Source organism: Pristis pectinata, chromosome 21 (assembly GCF_009764475.1).
Source record: "Pristis pectinata isolate sPriPec2 chromosome 21, sPriPec2.1.pri, whole genome shotgun sequence".
Classification (NCBI taxonomy): Eukaryota; Metazoa; Chordata; class Chondrichthyes; order Rhinopristiformes; family Pristidae; genus Pristis; species Pristis pectinata.
Genome location: NC_067425.1, coordinates 6,885,501 through 6,905,045, shown reverse-complemented (window position 1 = coordinate 6,905,045; position 19,545 = coordinate 6,885,501). Strand labels below are relative to the sequence as shown.

The following is a 19,545-nucleotide window of genomic DNA, read 5'->3' as shown; positions in this document are numbered from 1 at the left end:
ACTATTTAATCTATTAGCTCATATTTATCATTCAACCAGTGTAACAATAGCAAACTACCTGGACAGCACCCTGTTATTTTTTTTTGTGGGATCGTGCTGTGCGAAACACCGACCGGCGCAACGAGCGCCCTTCCAGAGCATCGTCCCCGCCATCCGGACGTCATCACGCAACCCGCGGGTGCGTGCGGCGCACATGCGCAGCGAAGGGAATGAAGCCGCGGTGCGTGGGCGATGATGGCAGTGCGCTTGCGCCTTGACCGTCCCGGTGGCGGTGACGTCGTGGGGGAGCGAGCGCGCGCGCGCGCACGAGTTGCGGGGATTATTTTGGCGCCAGAGTGGAAGTGCGGTGGTTGCTGCATCATTGAGGCTGTTTGGAAGTTGGAGGGATGGCCGTCAGATTGTCGGAGGGGGCCATTGCGGTATGTAATGCACCTTCCTAACTAACCTCACGGAAACGTGGCTTCATTTCCTCTTACGCAACCTGCTAGCATCGCGGCTGGTCCTTATTTTCTTTCTAATTAGTATTTTTCTCTCGTTCTTGAGGGGTGGTTTGGGGGAGCGAAATGAAGTGTAAAGAAGCCTTTCAAATACTTTGGAGCGATAGTCCCTGCATGTTGCTCTAAGGAATGGGACGGTATCGAACCTACGCACTGGGCCCCAGACTCAAACATAGCTGGAGTAAAACACCACAAGAGTCTGGAATTTCCATGTTTCCTCACATAGAAGGAATAGGACGTGAAATGTGAATATTCAGCAGTTTCTATTAAGAAAGAAGTTTAACTTTTCAGGTCAATGATCTCTTTAAGAGAAGAATTTACATAACGCCCTTTCCTTCAGACAGAAGATCTTGCATTTCTCTCGATATGAGTCGAAGTGCTTTATGATAAAAGGCTTCACTCCCGAAACATTCACTGCTGTGTTGTGGGAAAACAGATGGCCTCTTTACACAGCAAGATCCCATAAACAGCAGTGTGATTAAATAACCAGATAATCTGCATGGTCGAGTTGCAGAGCTCGGATAGCACTTGTCTGAAGACTCAGCTTCAAGTCATTCACTTGATTGCTGAAGAATATGAGGTCCTCTCAAAATGGGCAAGTCTACCCCTTGCCCTGTACGTAGATAATTGCATCCTTGAGTAGCAAAGGATATGGCTCAAGTCTGAACTGGGTGAATCTCCAGGCCCAGAATAGACTTGACTTGATTGGCAATAATCTTGGATGGAATCTTGTAATGTGTATCAAGCAATGAGATGTGTTGCTATTTTCTGATCTCCTCCTAGTAGGTGAGGGTGATGATTCCCTTCCTCATGGATTCTGAAGTGCTGCTAATTGGAGCATAGTGCTGTATGCTTTCAATTCCATGGAGCCAGGTAGAATTCCTCTAGCAAGCTACCATTTTCAGTGTCTTGCATGCCTTGAAGGAATGCATTGACATTGTCTGTTTATCCAGGGTTAATGGTTTATCCAGACTCTCATGCTTGTTGTCATTCAAAACCTCCAGGATAGAAGAGGAGGTTATGAGATGTTGTGGTATCTGTGGCTTTTAGATTGTGTAGCTGACCATAAGGATATATAGATTCCTTATTTATCACACAGGGACATTTCTGACCTCCCCTTTTCCTGCAGGCTGATGATTACAGAACTCCCTCTGTGAACCATCACTGACAAATGACATGAAAGTTGTTGTCTTGCAGCAGCAGTAGAGTGCAAAGACATCAAAAATCTATAAATTACAAAAATAAATACATTTTTAGAAGAAAGCACGAGTATGTCTCATCTTACTCTACAGAGTGGGCTCTGGATCAGATGATTATCTTGGACAATTCAAAGGCAAGGAGTGAAACTTTGCTGGCTCTTTACTCTTGGAGCTCTTTGATATCCACCCCCATCAATTGCAGGAGTAGATTTTGCATTCTTTTATGGAGTTGGCCTGTTTCCCTATGACCCTTACTTTCTGAAAACCTTTTGAGGCTGAAGAAGCTCTTTATTTTGATTGGTGCAGAAGCAATCATATTTCTGCAACTTGCATAATCCCTCTTAATTTTCTGGGTTTTTTGGGGGGTGAACACTTTCACCTTCAGCTTCCATGTTCTAATGTCATCCTCTAGACTACATGTAGATGATAGCGAACAGGAAGCATGGTCAGAGAAGGGGACTGATGTGATTTTTTATTTTGGACACAAAAAATTTATTACAGACTGAACTGACCCACTTGGGTTAGGTTATGTTTTTTATAGTGGTGCTCCATCTGGAGACTGGCTGAAGACATTGCACAGCTTTGCATTGTTTACTACTTCACTGAGTAGTTTGAACATGACTTTGGGTTTGATGTCTCTGCAGTTGAAATCACTAGCTTGGTGTTGTCAGTACCAATGGGAAGTGCTGGAAAACGGAAATGAACATCGGGCTGTCTTCAGTGATGGAGAAAGTTACTTCCTCTCAGCAGAATACTCCGGAGTCAGAGCAACCTTTGTTGACCCCTGACCAGATTGATTGCCCATGGGGTCACCATTGTGACATCTGTCAATTGATGTTCAGGTGTGGTAAGCCACACCTGCAAAAAGAAGTCACACACAGTTCATCTTGGTGGAATTCCCTAAAGTCACAATACCATGCAGAATGCTTTTGAATATGCACGTACTAACAAGTGCGATCTTCAAAACCATTTTTAGTGATTAAAGTATGCAGTCTAAAATTGAATCAGTGTCTTTGTTTCAGCTTGCCCAAGGCATTCATGAGGTTGTACTTGCCCAGGGCTGGGATACAGGTTTTGATCTACTCCAGCTGCAGATTTCCACTCTGGATAAGTAGATGGTGTTGTTGGGGGGAGATCCATTTCATTCATGTATGAATTTCTTGTTCACCTTTGATTATAAGATTTCTATACCCAGATTCCTGGAACAGGTGTGCGGTGTTCTCTATGCTGCTCTTAGTTTCCCGGAGCTAAGACACGCATCAATCTTTGTGTTGCTGCTCCCAGGTTTGTAGAGGTGGGATACGTTGGTGCTGTCACTCCCAGCCCTATTCTATGGCTTTTTCTTTGTTAGAAGTGCATTGTTGGCATCACTGCCTTTTCCTCTTACCAGCTTCGTTGTGGCTCTTCAAAAATGTCACTGTAGTTTGGAGGGTACTTCAAACATCTCTGACAGCTCTGAACATTCATTGAGACTAGATTTGTCTTTTTTCCTCCCTTGAGGCACATTGGCGCTGCAAATAGTGCTGCTGTCACACAACTCTGGCAACCCTGATCCAATTCCGATGTCCACTGCTTTGTGTGAAGTTTGCTTTTCCATGCTTGTTAGGTTAAATGGCCACTGTAAATTACCCTTAATGTAATTTACTAGTGGGAGAATCGGGGGGTTTCAATGGCATGTGTGAGATAAAAGGCTACAGCGAAATAAGTGGGGAAATGAGATTAGGATTGCCCTGAGAGCTGCTGGCATAGATGCAAGGTGGTCTGCTGTGTCTGAAGAAAATAAAAGATAACATGATTGAGCAATCCCGCTCACCTCTGCCTTTGGTTTTCTATGGACCTTCTCTGCAGCTTCTGGTTTGGACTCGGTCGTTGTTGAAGGTTTGTACAACATCTCAAATGGGGTGACAGTGAATGTAGGATTTCTGTGATTTATATTATGATTTTCTACATAGCCTGCTATTATTTCCTTTTATGATGATTTCCAGCATTTTTTCAGTGACAAATATTAGACAACCTGGCCTATAGTTCTTGCTATATGAATCCCTTCATTCTTGCGGTTTCCCAATCCCCAGGACGTTTTCAGAATCTATGAAATTTTGGAAAATTTTAACCACGTTTCCCTAGTATATATTCTATTCATAATTCATGGTGATTGAGATGATATTCTTGGAACTAAAATCTCCTGGATGTACTGAATATATGGGACTTGTTTCCTTTCTTTTAGCTGAACACTAGATTCCTGTTTACTTTTATTGTATCATCAAACTAAATTTGATACTGGACAGTTGACCAGAAACTTGGTCAGAGAGGAAGATTTTACCATTCTAAAGCGGTAAGAGATGTACACTTGGGAGTAAATTCTAGAGTAGACACCGGGCAATTAGAAGGATGCTGTTCTATCAGCATTCCCATTAAATGGGTAGTAGGCTTGCAGTGCAACTCTTGGTTTGTAAAAACAAACTTGACTATCTTTTGATGATGCATAATGGTATGTGTAATACTTGAGTGAGGTGCGATGCAATAGAAAGGATTCTCTGTTCAAAATATCTCTCGTTACTTTTGTTTAGACATTGGGTAGATAAAAATACACTGGTTTATAGAACATTTGATATATGCTTGTGGGAGCAGTTATTTGTTCTAAAACCAAGTAGTATGTCAAATGTAAAAAACAAACTTATGCCTGACATTTCTGTAGGAAAATAACAAAATGATGCAATAGGGAATACAACCTAAAAGAAAAGCATACATGTAATTTTAAATTTGAATTCAAATATTTAAGCACATTCCACTGTAGAAAATGTTTTTTTTACTTCATTTCTTGCTTCCTTTTCACAATGGAAAATCAACATTGGACGTGGTTGTCTCTGGAAAGGCTGGCATTTATTCTTTATTCCTAATTGCCCCTAAACTGAGAATATAGATAAGAATCAATCACATTGGTGGGTCTGGTGCCATATACAGCAGACTAGGAAAGGATGGCAGATTTTGTTAATGGAAACAAAAACTGCTGGAAATGTGTAAGCAGGTTAGGAAGCCTATGTGGAGAGACAAACACAGTTAATGTTACAGTTGATGACCCTTCAGAACTGGTAAAGCTAGTTATCTTATAATATTTAAGTACTAAAGATATAATCTGCTTTGTCTGTACCTGAAATGCTGTTCTTTGAGACAGAGTTGAGCTTTGTTGATATAATGTAAAGGCAGTCAAAATAGGAATGGGATGAGAATTAAAATGGAAGCTCAGGGTCTCCTGTGTGGTCTGGAAGAGGTGATCTCCAAAGCGATCACCCAATCTGCATTTGATTTCTCCAATGTAGAGGAGACAAAATTGTAGGTACTTGAGGTAGCATATTAAGTCACAGTCTGTTTTGTGAGTCCATTGTTGGGCATGCAAAAGGTGTCTGCTCAATATCGCCAACTGAGTGTCCCAATACTGGGGATGTTGAATTACATTGATGTAGGTCAGCTTAAGGAATTTGGAGAACTTTTGCAGAGATGGCGTTGATGCAATTTTTCTATTGTCTTGTGATGCATGTTGTAGATAGCCCACTGTATTTCGAGTCCTTTCATGACGAGATTCTAGGCAGACAGAGGAAAAGATTCAAGGGTGTGCTCAAAGCCTGTTTGAAGTGCAACATCCCCACTGACTCCTGGGAATTTCTGGCCATGACTGCTCAAAGTGGAGAGGAAGCATTTGGAATGGTATTGAGAACCTTGAGGCCATGCATCAGTTGCCCAGAGGCCCTGTATAAAGGAGTGGGCCACCTCATAACTACTCAGGAAGTGTCTGCAGTTCCCACTCTGGCATCATTAGTCACCTAAAAACCCACAAACTGAAGGTGGAATTAATTCATCCTAGATCCCAAAGAACTGGTGAAGAGGAAGTAGAAGAAGAATAAAGCCACTAAATAGGAAGAAGTACAAATAGTTCACTATGTCTAAGAAGGAATGTATGAGCTTTGGATGGTGAGAAGGGACAAAGTAAAAAAAAAAATCAGTGCATCTTGTCTAGTTGTATGAAAATGTGCTGAGAGAAGGGAGTGGATGTTCATAGGGATAGAAGAGTGAACCAGGGAGTTGCAGAGAGAATGGTCTTGGAAATCTGAAACAAGAAGGGAAAATGTATCTCATGGTGGCATCATACTGAAGGTGAAAGAAATTATGGAGGATGATCTGTTGGAGGAGTGGAAGGTGAAGAGCAGAGTCCTGCACTGGGAGAGAAGAGAGTGGATGAGAGAGAAATCTGGCAATTGGACCAGGCATAGTTAAGATCTCAATCAACTATGGTGGAGAGAAACATGGTTGCAAGAAAAGATGGGTTTCTCAGAAACACTGGATGTTAGTCATCAGTATAGATATGACAGAGCCAGAGGAAATAGGAGAATGGAATAGAATCATTACAGGAAGAATGTGGGAATAAGTGTAGACAAGATAGCTGTGGGAGTCTGTGAGCTTGTAATGGATATTGGTTGTTAAACTATCCTCTGAGATGAAGGTAGAGAAGTCAAGAAAGCAAAGGGAGAGGAAAATTCAAAGACTTGTCCAAAAGTGAGACCAAGACGAAGATTGGCAGAATTAGTGGTTGAAGAAGGTACATTTCAGCACCCTTGTTCTCAATTTCCTTTCTTGAAGGAAGTTGATGAGCTGGATGGATTTTTAGTGACACTCCTGTGGTTTCATGGTCACCGGCATTGATACTAACTTTTAATTCCAGATCTATTTGTATTTCAACTTGTATCATGATTTGAACTTGTCTCTAGATGATTTATCCAGGCTTTTGGATATTAGTCCAATAATATAACTACCATATGACTGTATCCTGTGAAAATGGAAAAAATACAGTCACATCATGCTACAGTAGTTTTATGAAGTGACATTGATTTGTGTCTGCAATCTGAATTAAAGATGTTGGGGTAGGTGCTAAGTAGTAGACAGGACCTTCTATAATGTTAAAGAAATACCGCAACAGCTTTAACAGTGAGGTTTAATGCTTGTAAATCGTGTTGCAAATTCTCTTTTCTACTTCAGTACAGAGTACTTAAGAATTCAAATGTTCATCTTCATAGCAAATCATAGGCCTTGAATTGCAAATCCTTGTGGAAAAAGCAAAGTACATCTTTATTAATAAACTCTTCCAACTTTGTTTTGCAGTCAATAGTTCAAGGGGGAACTCCTTCACAGCCACTTCTGCAAGTTATTGTAAGTAACCTATTTCTTACTCAGTTAATGACGTATAATTAGGTCCTCTGATTAGCCGTCACACAGCGGAAATGTCTTAATTGTGTGCAACATGATATCCAGCCCAAGCAGTATATTTTTCGTAAAAATAAGTCCCGTAGCAATGAAAATAATGATTTGTGTTTGAACTATGATGTGCTACCTTTCGTAGCAAATCAATTGCCCAATCCTGCCTTTTGTTAACTTGATCCACTTTTGTTGCAAGGAACTTCTATTTATATACAAACATAATTTTTGACTAAAGTTCTCATTTTTTTTTAAATGTAGAAATGGGAGGAGACCATTTGGCTCCTTGGAACCTTTTGTGCCATCAAGTAAAACGATGGCTGATCTATGACCTCATCACCACTTCCCTGCACTGATTGCATATCCATTAATTCCTTAATGTCCAAAATCTATGGTGTCTACCATGAATATACTCAACAACTGATCCTCCACTGTTCTTGGCTAGAGAATGCCGAAGATTCACTATTATGTTGGTGATAATTTCTCCTTTCTCTTATGAATGGCCCATCTCTTACTTTGACCTCAACCAGGGCAAACATCATCCCTGCAACGAGTCTGCCAAGCATCATAAAAAATTTTGCATGTTCCAGTGAGATCACCTTCCCATTCTTCTATACCCAAGCAGATATAGGCCCAATCTGTTTAATCCCTCAAGGGATAAAGCTGAATTTCCAAGATTCAGTCATCTGAAAAACCTTAATAGCATTTTCCCTATTGCATAGGTAGGGAGACCAGAACACACTACCAGGTACAGCACTGTAAAATTTGAGTAAACTTCTTTAGCGGTGGGCTGTCCACATTGCCCAATCTACCCTAATGTCCACCATGCGTTAGCACTTGTGAAGAGACTCGGCTGCTTTACCAGAAAACACTAGGCCTTGTTGTGATGACTCTTTGACATTCTCGTCAAAGTGTTCTCCTCAATTGCTTCTTTCCAGTGACTGAACAGTCACTCCCTAAATCATTATGGATTCTGTCCATCTAGAGGCACAATGGACATGATTTTCTTCATGTAACAATTCCAGAAGAAATGCAGAGTGTGACATTAGCCACTATATGCGGCTGCTTTTGACCTCAAAAGCCTTTTATTCCTTTTGAATTTGCTGACCTCAGAAATTGGCCTCCATCCTACATCTGCCTAATGGGATGTAAATTGATTTTTACCCAAAGGGACCACAATAGGACCTAGCTTCATAGATTGGTGTCAAGTAAGGCTGCTTCATTGCCTCAATATTTTCTCAATCTTGCCACAACGTTGTACCTCACCCCCAACAAACTTGCCGCTACTGTGGCGCTAAGCTACGAGGTGATTGGGGAACCATTCAACCTGTTACTTCCAATGCAGAACCAAAGACCTCTTCAACCTCTAGCATCAAATTGCTGTACGCAGATGATACTTGTGCATACTGGTGCTCCGGTTTCCTCCCACGTCCAAAGACTTGCGGGTTAGGAAGTTAGGGGCATGCTATGTTGGCGCCGGAAGCGTGGTGACACTTGCGGGCTGCCCCCAGAATATTCTATGCAATAGATGCATTTCACTGTGTGTTTCGATATACATGTGACTAATAAAGGTCTTATCCTGTTCGGTCATTGACTTATTTAATGAAGCTTATTCAATAATGCCTTGTGGATGTTTATTGCAAGTCCCAAAGATTCTTTACTGGTCTTTTGCACTGCGCAGTACCTACCCCTAATGAGATCCTGAAAAATATGGACCACTTTTCATATCTTGGGAATCGCCTCTCAAAGAAGGGAAATATTAGAAAGTCAAGACATCAAATCCAGCACAAACCTTTTGGTCTATTAGCTAGCAGTGATCCCTGGCATTCTGTTTGCTTCTGAAGTAAGGAAAACTACCAGGCACTTCAAAAGCACTGGAGAGGTATCACCAACATTTTCTCTGCCGATCCAGTGTCAGGATATGAGAAGCAATGTTGACGATCTCTCCCTGGCTGATAACTCCAGCATTCAGGCTCAAATTGTATTCCGTCCACTCCAATGGGCAGAGCATATTTTGTGCATGCCAGACACCAGACTGCTGAAGCAGACACTCCGAGGTTTGTCGTGGCAAGGTATTACCAGGAGGATAAAGAAAATAAATCAGAGAAGTTCTGAAAGCCTTCTTGAGGAAGCACTAACATACCCACTGACTCGGGAATCCTTGCTTCATACTGCACAGAATGGAGAAGGAGCATTGGTGAAGGAACTGAGAACCATGAGTCCCTTCGCGAACCCAGCAGAAGTGCACTACCTTGCGTTCCTATCTATCCCAACAAGCACCATCTGCTCTACCTATTTCAGAGTCTGGAACTTCCACAGTAACTGCATCAGCAATGGATTGACTTTCTGATTGCTTGTTGTCACTGTATATTAGCTTTGAGTAAATCTTGGACAAAGAGACCCAGGTCCTTCTGAACCCTAACACTTTTCAATCTCTAACCATATATATAAAAAAAACTACTTTTTCTACCAAAAATGGATAACTTCACATTTTTCAGTATGTGCTTTTATTTTACCGTGACTTTACCCATGGCTTTGACCTGGCTTTGTCCCTTTGAAGCCTCCCTGAATTCTCTGAGAACCTGCTGAACTTCTGTGTAATCAGAACTTGGATATGTTACATATGGACCTACTCATCCAAACCATTGGGCTTTAGTACTGATCCCCACAGGACCCTACTAGTTAAAGCTACCTGACTTGAAAAGGACCTGTTTATTCGTACTCCATTTACTGTTTGTTACCTCCAATCTTATGTGCTCTAATTTCACCAATATCCTCTTGAATACCACCTATTCAAACAGTTTTTGGAATTCCAATACACCACATTCACTGCCTTGCCAAAAAAGAGAAGATTTGTCAAACTTCATTTCCCTTCGATAAATCCACATCACTCTGTTAGCACTTTCTTAACAATAGATTCTAGCACTTCTTTTAATAATGTCAGGATAACAGGATTATACTTCCCTTTTTTTTGTTCTTGCTTTTTGCAGTGGGCTTGTATTTGCCTTTTTACAATCTGTGGCAAACATTCTTAAAACCATGGAATTTTGGAGAATGATAACAAGTGTATCCTCCATTGAAATTAAGTGTTTTTTTTTGTATTAATAGGAGTAACATCCAGTAGCTTGGAAAATCTGCTGGTGCGGCACCACCAGACCCATGTGTGTTTGAATATCAGTTTTACTGTACTTGTCTTTTCTATATTATACTATTCTTGTTGGGAGGGATGTGTGTTGCTCTTGATACATTTACTTAGCATTTTGAAGAGCTTGGTATGCTTTTTCTCTCATCTTTTAAAAAATACTTTGATCTGCTTGAAATGTGCCATATTAATAATCATGTGCACTTCACTTGAAGGCAATATAAAATAGACACATGACAGATTTAATAACAAAGCATTTGATACTGTATATTTTAATAAAGCATGATACTCTCATTTTGATAATGATTGGGAAATGTTTCCATGTTTTGCAGTCATTGAAACAAGGAAAAATGAGCTTGGGTCATTTGGCTCTTCAAGCTTGTTCCACTATTTTGATTTGATCACAACTGATCCTCAATGTCATTATTCTTGCTCTCTGTTCATATCCCTTAGATGCCTTTTTGTTCTAGAAATTTGTTTACAACTTAAGTGTATTCAGTGATTCTGCCTCCAAAGCCTTCTGTGATAAAGAGAATTCCACGGTTTAACTATCCTTTGAGTGAAGATATTTCTCTTCATTTCAGCCTCAAATGTCTGTTCCTTTATCCTGAGACTGACCCTGAATCTAGAGCCTCGGCTCCTTATGAGGCTTCTGTACATTTCAAATGAGATTTTCCTCTCATTCTACAGTCCTGCCATCCCAGGAATCTGGTGAACCTTCACTGCAGTCTTTCGATACCAAATATGTCCTTGAGCAGGGAAAGCAAAACTGCACACAATTTCTCCATCTGTGGTCTCGCCAAGATCTTGTGTAATTTTAATAAGATATCATTTCTTCTGTATTTAAAATCTTTTGCAATGAAGATTAACATACCATTTGCCATCATAACTATTTACTGAATCTATGTTTACTTAGTGACTGATGCATGAGCATGTCTATATCCCTTTTGTACACCAACATTTCCCAATCTATCATTATTTAAATCTTTTTTTTGCTGGATGGGTAACTTCATATGTATCCATGTTATACCGCATCTGCCATGTATTTGTCCACTTGTGCCATTTATTTGCCTCAGTCTGTTTGCATCAATCCTACAACTTGATCCCACCTGGTTTTGTGTCATTGGCAAACTTGGAGAATGTCATGTTAATTTTCTGCACTAACGTCTAAAGTTCAACAAAGGCTTCTGAAGGTCCAAATATACCACATCCATTGGTTCATCCTTCAGGTTAAAGTAGCTGAAAGAATAATTTGTTTATTTCTAACAGTTGCACCATTCAAAATATGAAATTAAGTAAACTACTGAAATTTTTAAAATTCAATGACTTTTGAAAATTAAAACATTTTTAAAAGCTGGAATGAAATTAGTTTATTTAATTTTAAAAACAAAACTGCCTTAAACTTGTCTCTTTCCTTCACAACCATGGAAATGAGAGATGTTGTTGAACCTGTACCAAATCAAAATGAGACAGGCTCAGCCACCAGATTTTTCAGAATTGATCCAAAAAAAAGCATAGAACAGGCTCAATTAGCTGACTGGGATTTCCACATTCGTGCATTCTTGCACTTGCCTTGGCTTATTTTTTAAGTCATAGATATTTTGTACTATTACTGTCCAGGTACCATTGGTCACTTGACAATGCAGCCTGGTTTAGAACAGCTGGAAGGACACTAGAAGTGAATAGTTCTCAATCAGTGGAGTTTATTTTCACAATCAAGTTGCAAATTTCACTCTAATTCGCACTGGTTTTGAAGTAATTGTTCTCTCATTTCTGTTCAAACCTGCTTGGTACCTGCAAAATTTATGATGATCCAGGACAGTAAAATGTTTTTATTTTGTTGTAATTTAAAAAAAATCCTTGATATATTTTGTGGTTAACTGCACTTTGATTAATACAACTGAAGATAGATTGTGTGTAACCTAATTTCATATTACTGGAAATATTACTTTATAAAACAAAATATACAGAATCATTTGCTTGTTCAATAGGAGTGCATTTGTCAGTTCCTTTGTAAATTAAATTTGCATTTGAATGCTTTTAAAATGTATCTATAGGTGTCTGTGTCCAAAAGAGGCAGCTTAATTTTTAAAACCGCTTCAAAGGCCTGCAAACAAACAGCAAACACGATTAGCAAGAATTCGCTATGGTGATTAATTCCTCCTGAGAGGTTGCCAGATTTGTGGGTGGTGCTTTCTTCGAGCAAAACATTATAAACTAACATAGAAGAAATTCAATTTGCACTTAAAAATTTGCAGTCTCATTATGGTAAATCAGGGTGAATTGTGACACAAGTGATCAGTCCCATTATATTTCACCTAAACACAGTATTGAGGTGCAGTACACCTGTTGTGACTGCAGCAATGAATTGCTCAAATTTTAATGATCAGTCCATTTGGGTGACTGTATTGGAAAGGTTCCCTTTTGTCTGCTGATGCAGTTATTATATATAGTTATTAACGAACAATATTGCCTTTGCACTGTAAGCAATTCATCTTGTTTATAGAGTATTCGACGAATCACAAATGGGCCCCCAAGGTACCGCGTACTAATGAGTGACGGAATCCATACACTGTCATGTAAGTATTGAAGAAAGAATTTATTTGCATTAGCTAAATAAAAATGATTTAATTGTTCAACCAATTTATGGAATTTTATGCAAGGTATTAGCATACTAATTATGGATATATTCCAATTTTAAACTGGAACTACTACAACCACTTGTATGATGCTCTTAACGTAATGAGAAGTTATTTCACAAACGTGGAGCAGGGATTAAGATCCCAAAGATGTGGGTTTTGAGGAAGTGTTTAAATGGAATGGTATGGGGAATTTTTTTCCCCTTCTATAAAGCATGAGTGCAGAACAGTGATAGACAGCCTTGCAGTGGAAATGGGTAAGAGAAAAATGCATGCCTAAACCTAAAAGAGCAGAAGTTTTTGGGTGGGAAAGGTAGAATATAAAAGGATTTGTTAAACAAAAGCTTTGAAACTGTTGCATTGGTGTGGGTAATCTATCCTAGGGGTTGGTCTGATAGATAAGTCACTTTTTTGTGAAGATTAAATGTGTTTTGGGTCAAATAGAATTTTAGATACTTGCTATTGCTTAGGTGAGTTAATGTAATAAATGGAGGTACAGCAGTGTTTTTCAGACCCATTGAATACCAATTCATGGTGCAGAAGTGGCATCAGCTGGAGGAACTTGAGCTCTTGGTTCTGGAGATTGGGCAATAACTAACATTGCTGAGGTACCTTGGTGAAGTTGGTGTTTTGCAGATAGCACGTTTCAGGAGATGGTCACCCCACTGCCATAGGGTGCAGGTAAAGCAAGAATAAGTGATAGCCAGGGAGATAGAAAAGAGCAGGTAGGTAGCTCGGGCGACTGCTGAGGTTATGTTGTTCTCTCGCTAGTATTCATTTCTGACTACTGATAGTTGTTAGATTTGTAACGGGTAGTGTAACTGGAGCCAAGATCATAGTAACGTGACTGACTCAATTATACTGGGAGGGAGGAGAAGGTCAAGAGTGAGGTCTTTCTGTGATTGAAGAAGTGATTCTAGGATGGAATGCTGCATTCAAGGTGCCAATTAAGGATATCATTCTGGGTGGTAAGCTGGTGGTCCAAATGAGTCATGGAGTTCCACAGCACAGAAACTGGTCCTTTTGGCCAACCAACTCCCTGCTGACCTTTTTGCCCATCTACACGAAGACCATTTGCCCGCACTAGGTCTTTTACCTTCCATGTCTGGCCTTTTCAAGTGCTTGCCTAACTGTCTCTTAAATATAGTGATTGTATCTGATTCCGCCACCATCTCTGACAGTGAGTTCCAAATATCAACTATTCTGTGCAGGGGGAGGGGGGAGAAACTTTCCCTTTTTCTCAAATTCCCTTTAAAACTACTTCCTCTCACCTGAAACCTATGCCACATTCACGGTGTATATCCTATTCCTATTTGACTTTCCAAAATGCTTCAGCTCTCACTTGTCTGGATTAAATTCCACTTGTCCATGCCTCACTCAACTTTCCATCTGATCTATATCCTCCTGTTGCCTTGGACAACCTTCCTCACTATTTCAGTCTCATCTGCAAATTTACTAATCGTTCCTCCTACATTTGCATAGAAGTCGTTAATGTATTTCACAAACAGCAAGGATCCCAGCACCGATCACTGCAGTAGACCGTTGGTTACAGCCTTCCAATCAGAAAAGCATCCTTCCACCATCACCCTCCGCCTCCTCTATCACCAAGCCGGTTTTGGATCCCATGTGCTATATGGACCATATGGGATCTTATCAAGTGCCTTAAGCCTATGTAGACAATAAATCCTATCCCTCAGAATTTTCTCCAATAATTTCCCTACCACTAATGCAAGGCTCACTAGCCAATAGTTATCAAGCTTAACCCTGCAGCCCTTGAAGGAACAATGTTAGCTATTCTCCAGGCTTTTGATACCTCACATCTGGTTAACAAAGATGCAATAATCTCCTCGGCACCCCGGCTATCTCCTCCCTTTCTTCCCAGAGCATCCTGAGATGCATCTCATCTGGCCCTGGGGATTTATCAACCCTTATGCATTCCATGGCATTTAACAGCTTTCCCCTTGAATAAAGAATTACAAAAGACTATTGAGCAAGACCTCAAAGTAAAAAAACAAAAACTGCTGATGCTGGAAATCTAAAATTAAAAAATGTAGGAAAATTGCAAATCGGGCAGTATCTGTGGAGAGCAGAACAGAAATAATGTCTCGGGTCAGTAACCTCAAGGTTGCTAATCCCTGGGATACTCCCTGTGCCAGTGAGTATGGAAATGGGAGGGTAGCACAAGTAAATGCGTGGCTGGAGAGATGATGCAGGAGGGAGGGTTTTGTATTCCTCAGGTACTGAGATCAGATTTGGGGGAGGTAGTACCTACACAGGCCAGATGCATTGCATCTAAATAGAGCTGAGAACTGTACCATGGAAGGTTGTCGCATGCTGTTCTTAGAAAGTTTAAATTGGGAGGGCACAGGAAGGCATTATGACAAAGGTTAAAAAAGGAGCCAACATGATGAATGGGACCAGATCAAGAAATGTTTTTCAACAGTACAATACTAAGAAAGAGTACAAGGGTTTTAGGATAGGTTAAGCAGTAAATGTATGTAAACACAAGCATACATATTAAACAAGATTGGTGAGCTGCAGATCCAGTTGATATGGGATTACCATGTGACAATGGCACAGACCTGGTTAAGAATAGGGTAGGAAGGAGGTTCTGAACATTCCTAGATACACGGTGTTCTGGGAAAAGTGTATGGCAATATTGGTTTAAATGAATGTTGCAGTGCTCTGGAATGAACAAGGACAGAATCTTGCATGTTTAGAGTTGAGAAACAACAGAGGTGTTGATACACTTTTGAGAATGTTATAGATGCTAACAAGTAGTGGGAAGGATATTGAGGACAAATTTATGGGGAAACTGCAGAGATGCACAAAAGCAATAGAGTAGCAATAATGGGATTTCAACTATCTATAAACTGGAAAAGCAATAGCTTAAGGGGCAAAGTGGGGCAGGAGTTTCTGCAGTCTATTCAGGAGAACATGCTTTTGGCCCAACAGGGAAGATGTTGACTTTGGTAAATGAACTGGGCCAAGTGGAGCAAGTGTTAGTGGAGGAAATAGTGTTTATAAAGGGCAGATTCACTTACAGGATTTGAAAGGGAGCTGGGTAAATGACTGGAAGGAAAGAATTTGCAGGGCTTTGGGGAGAGCATGGGAGAATAGGGCTGGGTAGCTTGCTCTTGCATGGAATCCTTAAGTACTGTGAATTCATGTAGATGTGAAAAGGAACATGTTCACAGTAGTAATGAGAGCAACCTGCATCCCAGTTGTTGGTATGGTACATGATAGCCAGCAGTCATTGTCGTGCAATTTTGACAAGACTTTGGGAAGGCTAAACACATTTCATTTCCTCCTGTGCTCACAAGTGAAAGTATCCATTTCCTTGCTGTTCTAGGCTAAACAAGATAATTTGCAGTTTTGTTCTACTTGACTGAGAATTGAACTTCTGTCGCCGTCTTCTGTTGCAAAAACATTTGTTTGTATCTCTTTATCATTGGCCGTATTCCTGCACCGTCCTATTCACTATTGCTCTTGTTTTTTCCTGTTTATGTTTGGCCATTAGTTTTGCATGTATCTCAGATTTTAAAGTATCATCCTAGTGTTTAAAGCTCTTTTCCATTCTGCCCACTCTCACTAACGTGTGTGCTTCTATACCTAAGCTGCTGTTCCTATCCATATTCGTGGCATTAGTGATAATCTGTTATCTTCTGCCACAACCTTGTACTCTGGAATTACCTTTTATGTTCACTCTAAATCCTTGATGTGAAATCCAGGTTCTTTAATCAGGCTTTTGTTGACTTCATCTGATTGTAAAATGTTTGAGTAGTTGTATATTTTGAGTGTTTATAAATAAAAGTAAGATTTAGAGATCTGGTTCTTCATAAGATGCTAAAGAAAATCAGGTGATGTTTAAAATGTTTTGTTGGAAGTGCTGTAGACCTGTGTTTGCATTGCTAGAAAACTTAACTGCTAATTAACTGCATGCATATTTATCTGCCAATACACAAAATAGTTTTGAGAATAGTTAAAATCTATTGCCTAGTTTTGTAACTGTACCATAGGAAACACTTTTACTAATGTAGTCACTGAACAGTAGTTTTTGAAAAGTTAATCAGCATTAGATGAATCTTTGAGTTGTCTAAGATATCCTAGATAGTGAGGTGATAGCTTTTACAGCATAAGACCACATTAAATTTTTTAAATATTGATGTAAATTTAAAATTCTTCTTCTAGCTTTCCTCTTAGCAACTCAACTGAACTACATGGGAGATGATGGCCTTATTGCAGTAAACTGCATCTGTCAAATCAACCGGTTCATCTGTAATACAATGAAGGATGGAAGGTACAAAGCATAGATTGTCTAGTATTTGTAAGCTATGAAAAAATCATGAAATATGAAAATGATAGAGGCTTTTCCTTTAAAAAGGGCATTTCTCCAGCTAAATGAGGAGGTGGTAATTTGATGCTCGATGGTAATGTACTTCGCAATCCCTGATTTCAAATACTTCAAAGAAAATCTGGCATGGACAACTGGATCTAGTTGGAGCATAATTTAAAGAAATTACTTGAATTTATCTAGCCTTTTTCAAGTTCTCAATGTTTCAAAGCTTGATGGTAGCAGCTTTGCATCTTAATTGGGTGGTCTGGTTCTAAGTTCAACTGCAGAAACAATCTTTCCTCAATGTGGTACTAAGGTATTGGTTTATTATTGTCACTTGTACCGAGGTACAGTGGAAAAACTTGTCCTGCGTACCGATCATAGAGGTCAATTCATTACACAGTGCAGTTACATTGAGTTAGTACAAAGTGCATTGATGTAGTACAGGTAAAAACAATACCAGTACAGAGTAAAGTGTCACAGCTACAGAGAGAGTGCAGTGCAATAAGGTGCAAGGTCACAACAAGGTAGATCGTGAGGTCAGAGTCCATCTCATCGTATAAGGGAACCATTCAATAGTCTTATCACAATGGGGTAGAAGGGAGTGGTGTATTGAGGCAGTTCTGTAGATGAGGCAATAAGCAAAAGTCATGCCATGGCCTTGGGTGGATTTAAAAGATCCAATTAACACCTTTTAAAAGCAAAATAATTCTAGCTTCTGTCGTGGTAGGAAATTTGTCCTTAAACCCACTCACTAAAACAGTTCATCACATAATTATCTCATTTCTGGCTGAGAACCAGCTATGCCCAAAATGGCTGCATCATTTTCCCACGTCAAAACTACTTTAGGTACACTTTAACTACTTAATTATCTATAATATGATCTGGAAGGTCTTAAGATTGTGAAAGGCACTTGGTAAATTGGTTTATTATTTGTCACATGTACTGAGGTACAGTGAAAAACTGTTTTGCATGCCATCCATACAAATCATTTCATCACAAAAATGCACTGAGGTAATACAAGGGAAAACAATAACAGAATATCGAATATATAGTGCTACAGAGAAAGTGTAGTGTCCGTCTTGCAATATAAGGGGACTTTTCAATAGTCTTATAACAGCAGGATAGAAGCTGTCCTTGAGCCTGGTGCTACGTGCTTTCAGGCTTTTGTATCTTCTGCCCGATGGGAGGTGGGAGAAGAGAGAATGTATGGAGTTGATGGGGTCTTTGATTATATTGGCTGTTTTACTGAGGCAGGTTGCATAAATACAAAGCAAACAAGGAAGACAGGTGATTTGTACATAGTCAGATCCCACAAAGAAAAGGTCACTCTGGCATCATTGGCTAATTGATAAATAAGAAGCTATTTCCTTGTGTTTTTGTTGAAACAGCTGTGATTGTTATATATGTTATTGCACTGGCAACCAATTTGGTTTAATATCTTGTAGTTGGAACTTTGCAATGAAGTACTGGTCCTTCAATATTGTATTGAAACATCAGCCTGTATTATGTACAAAGTTCCAGAATCGTCATAGAGCATGGGGACAGCCCATTCGGCCCGGCACGTCTATGCCGACCAGTGGGTACCCATTCAAATTAATCCCAAAAGTCATTGAACCAATTCAGGTAGTCAGATTTAATTACTAGGGTCTTGACCTGACCTATGAAATAATACAATTGTGCAATTCCCGAGTCATTTAGATGCACTAATGTGACAAGCCACTGTTTATTTCCACGATTCAACTTTGGAAGAAATTCCCAAACGTAACTTTAAATGTTAGTTTCTTTGTCAAAACACTGCAAGAAGTGTAAGAATGTTTACAATGAGATTGAAGTGCTATTGAATGATGCCCTTGTATGTATGAACATAATTTGCCACTCAAGTCTATGTCAATGCTATCCAAGTCTTATTGTGATTTGGAAACATTGAGCAAAGAGCTAATGTGTGGTACAAAAGTTACTTGCTGCTTAAGTACCAGGGAATAGCTATCTGCATGGAGATAGTGTAATCACGTCCACTTCACATTCAACAACATTATCATCAATAAGTACCCCATCATTAACATCCCGGGTGATGGGAGTTGTTGTCAACCAGATAATTAACTGGATTAGCAATATATAAAAAAAAAATCTGGATTCGAGAGGCTGAGTATCCTCCAGTTTCAACAGTGTTTTCATCACGAGCTGTAGTGGTCAAAGAGTTTCGATCACCACCATTTTCTGAAGGATAATTAAAGATAGACAATGACACCATTTAAGACCAATTCGGCCTTGTCTGATGAATGAGAATTTGCCTTTGGAGCAAAAGTAGTTATCCAGGTCATTGAATAAACTGGATAAGACGTTTTAAATCTGAAATTAATATAGTGGTGTCCTCTATGGAAATTTTCATCAGTTTGGACCTATTAAGGAAATGTGTTTTCATTGCTAAATCTCTTGTGTTCTAATTGGCCTGGATTATGTGGTCTTGGCTTTTGTATTTAAATGT

General features: G+C 39.6%; 1 protein-coding gene across 1 annotated transcript in view; it reads left to right on the top strand.

Moving 5' to 3' along the window:
- The first annotated feature begins 239 nt into the window (after window positions 1–239).
- Window positions 240–19,545, top strand: part of rpa1 (replication protein A1) — a 57,445-nt gene continuing 38,139 nt past the window's right edge. The window contains exons 1-4 of the mRNA XM_052035547.1: window positions 240–419; window positions 6,848–6,895; window positions 12,589–12,661; window positions 16,913–17,021. Of these exons, the coding sequence (XP_051891507.1) occupies window positions 387–419; window positions 6,848–6,895; window positions 12,589–12,661; window positions 16,913–17,021 (263 nt within the window). The 5' untranslated portion in view covers window positions 240–386. The remainder of the gene's footprint in view (window positions 420–6,847; window positions 6,896–12,588; window positions 12,662–16,912; window positions 17,022–19,545) is intronic.